General features: G+C 47.9%; 1 protein-coding gene across 3 annotated transcripts in view; it reads left to right on the forward strand.

The window, feature by feature from the left end:
• Positions 1 to 11610, forward strand: part of FAM174B (family with sequence similarity 174 member B) — a 35021-nt gene extending 23411 nt beyond the window's left edge. Inside the window, exons 3-4 of one of the 3 annotated variants that reach the window (XR_006887634.1) lie at positions 9752 to 11221; positions 11342 to 11610. Coding sequence is in view for 1 of the 3 variants with exons in the window: in XM_046654691.1 (XP_046510647.1) it covers positions 9752 to 9755 (4 nt within the window). In the remaining 2 variants the exon portion in view is untranslated. Of the gene's footprint in view, positions 1 to 9751 lie in introns of all 3 variants that reach the window. The other 2 variants (XR_006887633.1, XM_046654691.1) reach the window with 2 other exon arrangements.
• Positions 11611 to 12615: the final 1005 nt, after the last annotated feature.

A 12615-nucleotide genomic window follows, 5' to 3' on the forward strand; every position in this document is an offset into this window, starting at 1 on the left:
GTTTTACTAGCTTCATAAAACCAGCTGAGACGTGTTCCTTATTTTCCTTTTCTCTGGAATAGTTTGGATCCGATTAGAATTATTTGTTTCCTAAATGTTTAGAAGGTTCTAAAACTGTCTGGAGCCTGATGCTTTTCTTGTGCAAAGATTTTTAAAAAGGATTGATGCTCAATTCTTTGAATAGTTATGGGACTATTTAGTCTTTCTTTCTTCTTGGGTCAATTTCAATGGGTTGTATTTTTCTGGGGGTTTGTCCATTTCCTCTAAGTTTTCAAATGGATTCACCTAAAGTTGTTCACAACATTTTCTTATTATTGTCTTTTTAACCTTTGTAACGTGTAGTCATGGCCCCCTTTTCATTCTTAATATTGATTATGTTCTCCTTTTCTCCTTTTTCTTGATCAATCCTACTGGAAGTTTAATTTTATTTGTCTACGTAAAGAACCAGTTTTTTGCTTCTTTGATCCTCTCTATTATATTATCATTTTCCATTTCTCTTTTCTTTTGTTTTTACAGGGACTCACCCTGAGCTAACCTCTGTGGCCAATCTACCTCTTTTTTTTTTCCTCCCCAAGCCCCAGGGCGTGGTTGTATATTCTAGTTGTAGGTCCTTCTAGTTCTTCTACGTGAGCCACCACCACAGCATGGCTACTGACAGATGGCTGGTGTGGTTCCACAACTGGGAAACGACCTTGGGCTGCCATCGTGGTGACCACTGAGCTTCAACCACTAGGCCATCAGGGCTGGCTCTCATTTTCAGTTTCCATTGATTTCTGCTTCACTTCCTTATGCTTTCTTTGGGTCTATTCTCTTCTTTTTTCTGACTTCTTCCACTGAATATTTAGCTCCTTCATTTTCAGCCTTCTTTTCTGGTGTAAGCATTTATTCTGAAACTTCATCTGCTTCAGCTGCCTCCCACGGGCTTCCTTATCACTGCCAGGCACTCTCCTGCCTCCCTGTTGGTTGTGAAGAATTGGAATTCAAGTTGCTCACATTAGAAGTTTGTGTCGTTTGTGGGTGGAATACAGTCATGCTGTCTAACAACGTTAGTCGTTTCGGTCAACGATGGACTGAATATACAACAGTGATTCCATAAAATTATAATGGAGCTGAAAAATTTCTATGGCCTGGTGACGTTGTCGCTGTTATAATGCAATGCATTACTCACTTGTTTGTGGTGATGCTGGTAAACAAACCTACTGTGCAGCCAGTTGTATAAAAGCATAGCACATACAATTATGTACAATACATAATGCTTGATAATGATAATAAACAACTATGTACTGGTTTATGCATTTACTGTACTATACTTTTTATCATTCTTTTAGCATATACTCTTTTTACTTATAAAAAAAGTTTACTGTAAAACAATATGCCCTGTTATGTAGCAGCAGCTTATATATCCTGTGTTTATACCGTGTATCTTGACTGCATCATTTTCTCTTGTGCTTGATTTAACCTCATGTTGTTTTGTTCATCATGGCCCCTAAGGGTACAAAATTCACTGCTAACGTTGACAATAAAAGGCCATGTTGAGTGATTGACCTGGAAAAGAAATTAGAAGTGACTAAGGACTGAGAAGGTGGAAAATCAGTGATGGTTATTGCTCACCAGTCAGGCATGTCCCATTCCACCTTAGCTACAATCTTGAAGAGTAACAGCAAAGTGATGGGAGCTATTAAAGGATCTGCTTCATTGAAGGCAATGAGACTAACAAAAATTCGAGAAGGGCTTAGATCAGGCATGGAGAAACTTCTAATGGCCTGGATTGAAGACCAGACACAAGAAGTGTATCCCTCTTGTCACTCTGGGGATCACGGCCAGAGCAAAAAGTTTGTTTGCAATGTTGAAAGAAAAGGCTGGACGGGATTACGATGTTGAATTTACTGCTATCTCCGGATGGTTTAAACAATTCGAGAATCATTATTAATTCCATAATGTGAAAGAGAGGGGTGAGTCTGTGAGTGCTGATGCGACAGCAGCTGAAGAAGTTTTGGAAACTCTAGATGAGCTGATTGTGGAGGAAAATTACTTGCCAGAGCAAATATTCAATATGGATGAAACCTGCCTATTCTGGAAATGAATCATCCATAAGGTGGCCAACACAATGCCAGGTTTCAAGACTTTTAAGGACAGGATAACAGTCTTGCTTGGGGGCAATGTTGCAGGCTACAAATTGAAACCCTTTGTGATCGGGCACAGTGAGAACCGCAGGGCCTTCAAGCGTATCAGTAAGCACACGCTGGCAGCGTACTACAGGAGCAACAGGAAGTCATGGATGACCCAGCTCCTTTTCTAAGATGCCTCCTGAATTGCTATGCTAGTGAAATGAAGAAATACTATGTGGAGAACAACATACCTTTTAAGATTTTGCTTATTGTTGATAATGCTCCCAGACGTTCTCCTTTTATTGGTAATCTTCATCCCAACATCAAAGTGGTGTTTCTCCCTCCAAACACCGCATCTTTGACCCATCCAATGGATCAAGGAGTTATAGCAGCTTTTAAGATCTACTGCCTGAGGAGGACCTTTGCCCAGACTATTGCTGCAACTGAGGAAGACACTGATGCAATTCTGGAAGATTACAACATCTATGACTGCGTCAAGAACCTTGCTTGGGCTTGAGGTCATGTCACCAAGGAGACTATGAATGGCATCTGGAAGAAGACACCTGAGAAGTTTGTCAGTGAATTCAAAGGATTTGCCAAGGGTGAGGTTGCAGAAGTTGACAAGGCTGTGGTTAAGAAGGCAAACAGCTTTAGCCAGGATGTGGATGAGGATGACACTGAGGGGCTCCTGGAGGTGGTTCCTGAGGAAGTGGCTAGTGAGGGGTTGTTGGAAGTGGAACAGGAAGGCATAGCTGAAGAAGAAGCAAGAGAAAAGGAAACTGCATGAGAAGAAAAAGAAGAGCCTCCAGGAAAATTCCTAGTGCAGGGTTTATCAGAAGCTTTTGCAGACCTCAGCAAGCTCCTTAAAATGTTTGAGAACATAGACCCCAACACCTAAACGTTTTCATTAATGGAGAGGAATGTTCATGGTGCATTATCTGCTTACAAGCAAATCTGTGATGAAAAAAGAAGCAAACCAAGCAAACCGCCATGGAAATATTTCTGAAAAGAATGACACCCCCCTCAAGAAGAGCCTGAGGCAGGTCCTCCAGGAGATATTGCAGAAAAGACATTATTATCATGGGAGATGACAGCTCCGTGCATGTTAGTGTCCCTGAAGACCTTCCAGTGGGACAAGACGGAGAGGTGGAAGACAGTGATATTGATGATTCTGCCCCTGCGTAGGCCTAGGCTAATGTGTGTGTTTGTGACTTAGCTTTTAACAAAACAGTTAAAAAAGTAAAAAAAAATAAATAAATTTTAAAAATAGAAAAAAGCTTACAGAATAAGGATATAAAGAAAGAATTTTTTTTTTCCTGAGGAAGATTCACCCTGAGCTAACATCGGTGCCAGTCTTCCTCTATCTTTCAGTATGTGGGCCACCAGCACTGCAAGACCACTTACAGAGTGGTGTAGGTCTGTGCCCGGAACCGAACCTTGGCCGCCGAAGTGGAACGTGCTGAGCTTAACCACTAGGCCACTGGGGCTGGCCCGAGTGAAGATATTTTTGAACAGCTGTACAATGTGTTTGTGTTTTAAGCTAAGTGTTATTACAAAAGAGCCAAAAAGTAAAAAAAAAAATTGAAAAGTTTACAAAGCAAAAAAGTTATAGTAAGCTGAGGTTAGTTTATTAGTGAAGAAAGAAAAATATTTTTTTGTAAATTTGGCGTGGCCCAAGTGCACAGTGTTGGTAAAGTCTACAGCAGTGTCCAGTGATGTCCTAGGCCTTCACATCTACTCACCACTCACTCACTGACTCACCCAGAGAAGCTTCCAGGCCTGCCAGCTCCATTCATGGTAAGAGCCCCGTACAGGGGTACCATTTTTAATCTTTTGTACCGTATTTTTACTGTACCTTTTCTAGGTTTAGATACACAAATACTTACCGTTGTGTTACACTTACCTGCAGTATTCAGTCCAGTTTGCAAGCCTAGGAGCAACGGGCTCTACATGTAGCCTGGGTGTGCAGTAGGCCATACCGTCTTGGTTTGTGTAAGTCCACTCTGTGATGTTCACACAACGACGGAATCACCTAACGACGCCTTTCTCAGAACGTATCCCTGTCATTAAGCGACAAATGACTGTAACATCAGAATGTGAGTGAACTTGGAGGTGAGGCCCTGGACACAAGACCACTCTAGTCCTCAGGCTTAAAGACGACTGACCACTTAGAACGAGTGACAACTTTTCTTCTAACAGGTGTCATGGATGGTATAGAAATTACTGATGAGAAAAAGGGAAAATAAAATGAGCTCTAAGCTCGTTCCTGAAGGCTAACCACTAGAGTGCGTGTGAGTGCAGATCCGTGGAGTTTTACTCTTTACAGAACTAGGCCCACGTTACACGTGCTGTTTTGGGAAGTTTTTCCACTTGAACCACATCTCGCAAACAACTTTTCAGGTCAGTACGTTGGAAAGAACAGGAATTCGAAGGCCAGTTTATGTTGAGTTCAGTGTTTCAGAGAACGCCTGTGTCTGCACGTGATGATCCACGCACAGGTTCTCGCCTCTCCTGTTTAGACATGGCTCCACAAAAGTTTTTGGTTCCCCCTGGGAGACAGACTACATTTAAATTGGATGCAGCTGCGTCATGACCTGGGGTTGTTTCATGAGTGAGTGCAAAGAGGAAAATCGTGTTTTTGACGCCAGGGCAGTTAGGCAGGAACTTGGCTCCTATTGTTACACACACAGTTCTCTGAGCATCTCGTGACTTCGGGCCCGTGCGCAACAGCTGGGCAGGAAACGGAGAACGGAGAGAAGGCGGGGGGGGTGGGGGAAGGCCTCCGTGAACAGCCCTCGTCTTAGGCTTCCACGCAACAGGGATGTTATTCTCCATGGGGCAAGACCCTCAATGTTTAGGGCCGGATGTGGGGAGGGAAAAAAGCCTGTGGAAATGAGTTTCTAACTCTGTACTTAAAAAGGCTAATTAGAAGAGAGAAATGGTGGCTGCATGGATACAGGAATACAGGGAACCCTGGGCTGTGGAAATGGTGCCATATTTCAAAAGGCACTTGAGTCCTGGTTGCGTGTGTTCTGAGCTTGGTTGGCCTAGCGTGCGGTTGTGGCTGATGTTTTGGGGCTCTGCGCATCCCTGGTTTGTTGCAGGAGACTTTTGTGACACCCTCCAGGCGCTCCCCTAAGGCGAGGCAGACGCTGCTCTTCCTCCCGTTTGTCTGGTAGGCGCACTGGCAGCTGTGACAGGCGCAGCCCAAAGGTGCGGTGCTGGGAGAACTCGCCGCTCCCGCCAGCCCTGCCTCCCTGTTAGGGGGAGGGATCCACTCCTTTGCTTCTCAGGTTTGGAAAAGATACGGCCTCTGGGGGGTGTTCTAGAATGTTCTAGAAATGCCTGCCTCCCACCTTCTCGTGGATAGAGCTTCCTGTGGGAATATAATTAGAAACCGAAGAGATTTCTGCTGTGGCACTGGGGGCTGTGCCTGGCATCTTGTCTTTGCAATGAAGCGCATTTGGTGGCTGTTTGCAGCGAGAAGCCCCTGGAGGCTAGGCTGGGAGTAGGAGGAAACAGACCTGCTTATCCTAGACTGAGGCCTGGGGCTCAGGGTCCCCATGGATACCCTATGGCAGTTGCTAAGCACACTCGAAGTAGTGACTTCTTGAATGCTTGCGCTCACAAGGCCCTTCTGCCCACCCCAGGCTTCCTCATCTCCTGAGGATGAGGAGCAGAGCTGTTAGAAGCATTCGCATGAGGACGGCTGTGGATGCAATGGATATCATGAGCTTCTGAGGCCTGGAAGGGACCAGAGGGGACCTGGTGACCTGCAGGCTCCCTTAAGGATGCCAGGGTGTCCTACCTGGACCTGAAACAGAGGTCATCCCCAGACCAGTTTAAATAAAGCTCTGCCAGCCATCTTCCTTACTGAGTGCTGAGCTTGGGTGTTAAAATGGTCATGTCATGAGGCATCTTTGTTTCTTTGCAAAGCAGTGTTGGCCTTCTGGGGGCAGTGCTCAGGAGAGGCATCGTGTGCCTTCAAACGAAATATAAAAATAAAAAAGGAAAACAGCACAAATAATTCTGACTGGCCATGCTTTTGGAAATCTAGCCCTGTTTTCTAGTTGCTCTTTTCCGCGTTTGGTGTCCTGGATGACAGGGGTAGGACTGCTGAGGGCCCCTGGCATGTGGTGGTTAGTCCTTACATCTGTCCATCTCAGGTAGACTCACAGATGGAGCCTGGCTTCCTCCCTCAGCTTCCCTGTCATTTGTCCCGTGGCCTCTGTGCCCTCTTCCTGAGGTGTCCTTGCCTGCTGCCGGGGGGCTGGACAGGTGCTGAGACAGGTGCTGAGACAGGTGCCGGGCTCTTTCTGCTGATAGACAAGCTTCTTGTAAATATGGGACACGTTGGGACGTGGCCCTCTCCTTCTCTGGGATGGTTATAACCCACTGTCGTTGTCCAGGATAGTGGAAATTTGAAAGGAATGAGCCTGGGCGACAGCACCTGAATGTGTCTTCACTTCTCATGGCATTTCCGGGGATGGGGGCAGGGTCGACATTAACATTCTTCCGGTTTAACTTGATGAAACTGGAGTGTCATTAGCAGTTTGGCTGTTCTCGGGGAGAGAAAGGGACCAAGAAAGTCCGCTTGAAATCTCTGCTCGTCACCCCTTCGTGAGTCTAGCTCATGAGCCTGCTAATTCTGCTCCCTGTGAGTGCAGGATGGGTGAGCCTGGCCCTGCCCTCCGCCAGCTGGCGCTGAGAGTAGGAGACACCTGGCCACCGCAGGGAGGAATGCACAGGTGCTGTGGGCAGCCAGGAGGGGCACCTCTCCGGGGCAGGAAGCTCTCCCCAGAGGAGGTGAAGCTTAGGGTGGGTTTGGAAGAACCAGGAAGCGAGCCCAAAGCGGATTAACGTGCAGGGGGGAGCGAGGACATTCCAGAAGAAGCAGCATGTGCAACATGTGCAAGTTCAAGCGAGCACAGGGGTGAACAGGTGCGCTGCCACTGTGAGTCTCTGCCCGCAGGCCCTTCTCCAGGAGAACCGCAGCTGCATGGCCTCAGGGAGACAGAAGATGAAAAGAGGAGACCAGGGACTTTACAGCCAGCCTCTCCATTGTCCCTGGAGCTTCCTGAGTCACAGTCGCACCAGAGAGTCTGAAGGGCCTGCCAGCTCCACTGCTCCCACTTGAGATGGGCTCACCTCCTAGAGAGGCTGAGTAGGTGGCTTCCGTGGGCACTCGCCCGTGCCCAGAATCACTGCTCCCCATGGAGGGGCACGAAAGATCTGTTGTTTTCTCTACTCTGGTAGCAGCCCTGGAGGTTTATTTCTGCTGTGGAAGGGGCCTGAGGATGGTGATGTGCTTGATGGTCGCTGGGGGGGCCCCTCCTTCTGCTCCGTTTCCCCCCACCCTCCGTGTGTGTTTACTCGTGGGCGTTTGTTCCTGTAAGCACAGGGGTGTGAACAGCTGCAGACGAGGGAGGGGGTGCAGGCAGGGGACCTGCAGAGGGCCCCTGGGCTGTGCTCTTGGGGTGTCCACAAGATGCCATGTCCCCAGCACAGCAATATTGGGATGCCTGGGAATGAATTTTCAGCATTGGAGGCATATGAAGTTACCCTGTGAATTCTGAGGGTCTGCTCTTTCCAGCCTCAGCGGGCCCGCTGTCGCTGCTTTTGCTCGTGTGCACGTCTGCTCTGGTGGAGCTATCGGGAGGAGGGTCCCTTCTCTGTGGTCTGATCTTGGTTTCTTCTTCGAAACCTTCGCCGCTCTGTCCCCAGTGCCTGCTCCTTATCCTCAGCATTGAACTTGCAGCGGGAGGCAGTGGAAGGCTGAGTCAGGGCTGGCAAGAGTCTTCACATTCGAGGTCCCCAGGCTGCATTTGTAGAGTGCAGGTCTCCATGGATGTCAGTCAGTGGGGGTTTGCCCCCCACTCCCCAACCCAGAGTTGGAGGCAGGTGGGTGCTCTAAGAAAGCCAGCCTGCACAGCTTGGATGTGCCTGTGGGCATTTGTATTTTTCTTCCTCTAGTCTGTTGAGTAGGGGATGCTGGTGGCCAATATGAGGTTACCCATATGTATTTTTTTCCTTTAAAAAAGCTTTTATTTGGAAAGAGAAAAAGTTGCAAAAACAAAAATAGTATAGGGAACACCCTGTATCCTTTTCCCAGATTTTCCCATTTTAGCATTTTGCCTCATTTGGCTTATGATGGCTGTGTATGTGTGCACACAGATTCTTTTTCCGAACCATTTGAGGGTAAGTTACATATATCATGTCGCTTTCCTGCAAATACTTAAGTGTGTATTTCCTAAAAAAATGATGTCCATATATTGTAGTAAATAACTACCTGATATTTATATTGTATTTGGGATCCTGTAACATTAGGAAAACAAGTTCATTATTTTGTAAATTCTGTTCAATCCTATTTTTACGCGTGTGATTATAGAATGCCCATGGCGACCTCTCAGATTTTCCCTTCTTTTCAAACTCCCTTGGATGATGTCTCGAATAGATTTAAAAAAATTTTTTTTTGAAGATTGGCACCTGAGCTAACAACTGTTGCCAAACTTCTTTTCTTTCTTTTTTACTTTTTCTCCCCATATCCCCCTGGTACATAGTTGTGTATCTTTAGTTGTGGGTCCTTCTAGTTGTGGCATGTGAAACGCTGCCTCAGCATGGCCTGATGAGCAGTGCCATGTCTGCGCCCAGGATCCGAACCGGCAAAACCCTGGGCCGCCGAAGCGGAGCACGTGAACTTAACCACTCAGCCACAGGGCCGGCCCCTTGAATAGATACAATTTTTAAACTTTCTTTCATTCATTGCACACATATTTCTTGCACCCCCTACATTGTCTGACACTGTGCTTGGTGCTGGGGTTTAAAGATGTGCAAGCTCAGATGAGGGTCTTGCCTGCAAGGAGCTGCCAGTCTGAGCAAGAGACAGACAGGAATCAGATAATGATGCAACCTGGGGTCAGAAACCATATGCCAGGTTACGTGAGTCAGGGGTCAGTAAACTATGGCCCGTAGGGCGAGTCTAGCCCACTGCCTGTGTTTGTATGGCTCACGGACCAAGAATGATTTTTACATTTTTGATGGTTGAAAAAGAATCAAAAGAAGAATGTTTCATGACATGTAAGAACTATATGCACTTCAAATCTCAGTATCCACAAATAAAGTTTTATTGGAACATAGACACACCAAGCATTTCCAGTGGCAGGGTTGAGTAGTTGCCAGAGAAACTGTAGGTCCCGCAAAGTCAAGAGTATTTACTCTCTGGAATTGTACAGGAAGAGTTTGCTGAGCCCTGGAGTAAACACTGTGCTGAGAAGGAGGGATACAAGGAGAAAAGGGGTTGTGTACAAGGCATCTGTGTGGGAAGCTAGGAAAGGATCCTGAGCTGGGAGCTGAGGGAAGGGAAGGAGTTACCTGGAGGAGTGGAGTGTACCTTCCAGACAGCACATTCAAAGGTCCTGTGGTTGAGGAGTATGGCGTTTTCAAGGACTGAAAAGACGGCTTGTGTAGCAGGAGTAGAGATGAGGGTTGAGAGAGTAGGAGGCATTGCGTGAGAAGCATGGAGAGGGATGTCAGCTGCCATGCTGGCAACAGCGTGGCCTGAATGATGGAGGCTGTTAGGGAGGGGCCAGAATGGGTTTGGGGCTCTGCTGGAGGACACTGACTTGTTCTTCCTTTTCTTTTAGGTAAAACCTGTTTTCCAGTGAGTCGGCATCCTGTGGAAGGTTGGTCACCTGAAGTCTGGGATGTGAAGGATCTGAAGCTGTCTCATCTGAGGTGTTGAAACCAAAACACACATTATTTATGACACTCTGGCACAGTTGTGTGTGTCGAACGTCCGCTCAGCATGCCACCGCAGGAGTCACCTCTGCCACGCTCTGGATGCCCCTTTAGAATGTCACCCTTTCTCCCTCCTGAAGAGGGCTTTGCCCTGCTAAGGGGCAAAGGGTAGAAACGTTGATTTTAAAAATAATAATTTTAAAGCAACTATTGACAAAAGTAAAAGAGATCAGAAGTTACCAAGAACCTAAACAAAGCCTGAAGGATATTCAGCTGTATATTTAGGATTTCTCCTGGATCTATGACGTTCTAGATGTCTGACCCTTGGGTGGTCTTTGGGGCTTGGGCAAGTTCCGGCCTTGGGTTGGTGATGACCGTGTGGAAGCTCAAAGTCACAGTGCTCAGAGCTGTGCAGCCCTGGCAGAAGTACACACCTGTCTGTGGCTCCTTCTCTTTCTTTTCTTTTTTTTTTTAAGGGTTCAGCAAAATCAGGCATGGCTAGTTGACAAAGAATTCTGAATATCAGGGAAAAACCTACACCTGTGTGCGTGTGTGTGCATGTGTGTGTGCATAGATGAGTGTGTGCATATACATTTGAAATAATTCCTTCTTCTCTGAAGGGAAAAGACAGCACGAGGCAGCCTTTGGTTAGTAACAGCCTTGTGTGTTTCTCTGCCCTGTCACGGTTCTATGTTGATGGTCTTAGAAATGTAATTTGAAACAATCACTGTGGTGATTTAAGCAGATGGCGGTTTGGTTGACTGGAAGAGTACAGTCAGGGACTATATTTGATGTTGGTCTGGGCCAGACTGGACTAGAAACCCACCTGGACCAGTAGGTTACTGCAGGGGGCCCCTCCCGCAGGGGTCAGTGTGGGGGGGGTCCCGGGGGGTGGCTGATCCCAGAGCTCCTGTGCCAGGACGTCTGCTGGCTCCTGGGGGCAGGGCCTTGGGCTGACTTCTCAGGCTGATCGAGGTCTCCCGTTTCTCTCTTTCCCTGGGGTTGAGGTTATTTGCTGCAACTAGGATGCTTCTGCTAAAGTCTGCTAGCAGTGCCTTTGGGGTCCTGGGACTCTGTTCTCTCTGGAAAGGTGTTTTTTTTTAATCTACTCTTTTGTTTTCTAGCATTCTGCAGGGTTTGTGTACTTGCCTGTTTACTGTCTGCTCTGTTGCTTTGGATGAAAACTCCAGCCTTTCCCGACTCCCCCTGGTTTCAGATTCTTCAGTTTTCTGAGAAGGGGCTGCCGGTGCTGCAGGGTCCTCTGGCTCCCCAGGCCCCTGGGCACGGGGTTCTGCAGCCCTGGCCTGTTAGGAAGGCATGCTGGCCTGTGCCGGAAGGAGACGGCCGCTTGGGAAGGCCACTCTGAGAAGAGCGCGGTATGGACGCACACGTTGCCCTTGGCTCCCTTGATTGCACTGGTTTTGTTGACTTTCCTTCTCCATTTCTCTGCCCTATTTGTTGGAAGGGTGGGCCTGCCTTATCTCTCCCCTCCACAGTGTACTCATGGGCCCCAGCGGTGACTAAACGCGACTGGTCACCAAGCAGCTGGGCGCCCTCTGAACCCTCCAACTGGAACTGACGACTGCAGCTGAACCATCTACGGAAAAGCTGGAATTTTCTGCCTTATGCATAAACGCCAGACTCCAGGGCAGCGGCTGCCAGGGGCTCACCACTGGGCCTGGCAGAAGCAGCTGCCCAGAATGACCTTCCAAATTCTGGAGCTTCAGCCCTGCAGGCTCTTAAATAAAAACCCTTTAGGCGTGAACCATGTGTGCACCAGTTTGGATGTTTTCTGAGAAGGCGGCCAGCGAGGTGCCTTTTTGTGATTGGGGGTGGGGGCACTAGTCTCTGAGGAGGGCAGAGGTGGGCCAGGGAGAGGTCCCTGGGCTGCTGGTTTAGAAAAATCTTAGGAATGAAAGGGTGCCCGGGAAAAGGGGATGCAGTATTTTCCCACATACATTTGTAGGTGCATCTGGTCATTTCCTGGCAGTGGCCTCTTTGGTTGGGAAATAGTGAGGCCTCATTGTTTTGGGGGCATCTTGGGATCTCTCCAAAGAATAGATAACCAATTGAGTCAAAAACTGCTGGCTTCTTACTGCCTTCTGCCTGGCTTGGCTTAAGCTTTCTAGAAGGCGAGCGTAGTAAGTCCAGGCTGGGTTAATGTGTGAGTGAGGAAACGCCAGAAAGAAAAGCTTGTGTGCTTCCGTTCTAACACGATGCCCTCGGAAGTTTGGAGAAGCTGGCGGGTGTTCTGCCTCCCTCTCCCGAGAGGGCTGCTCCGGTTCTTGCCTTCTCTACAACCGCAGTAGCAGCTGGGTGTCTGGGGAGCTCTTTCTCCAAGTCACCCCCCCAAAGTCCTATCAGGCAGGTTCCTTCAGACACCCAGGGAGGGACCGGCCTGAGTGGGAGACAAGGCATGTTCTGGAGTCGGCAGGGGTCCCCCAAGGGTTGGCCGATATGCAACTTGCCATTTATTTTTGAGGATTCAGTTGGGGCTCAATTCCTGCTGTGCCCCCTTCTACACAAAGAAAACCTGTCTCCCCAGTGGGCCATGTGGGACCCGCAGAAAGCCTGTTATTAAAGAATTCATAATATCAAAGCCCTTCCCTCTACTGCCTGTATTTTCAATCATGGAAGTTAATTATATGTCTACTCTCACACTGTGGGGATGGGGGAGAGATTGGGGTGTCATTGCAAAATGACATTTTATAAGGACATTGGCACGTTATCCCCAAAGGCCCGTGATGAAGTCTTGTGTTTGTGTCCCTTC

The sequence above is a fragment of the Equus quagga genome, chromosome 2 (assembly GCF_021613505.1).
Source record: "Equus quagga isolate Etosha38 chromosome 2, UCLA_HA_Equagga_1.0, whole genome shotgun sequence".
NCBI lineage: Eukaryota > Metazoa > Chordata > Mammalia > Perissodactyla > Equidae > Equus > Equus quagga.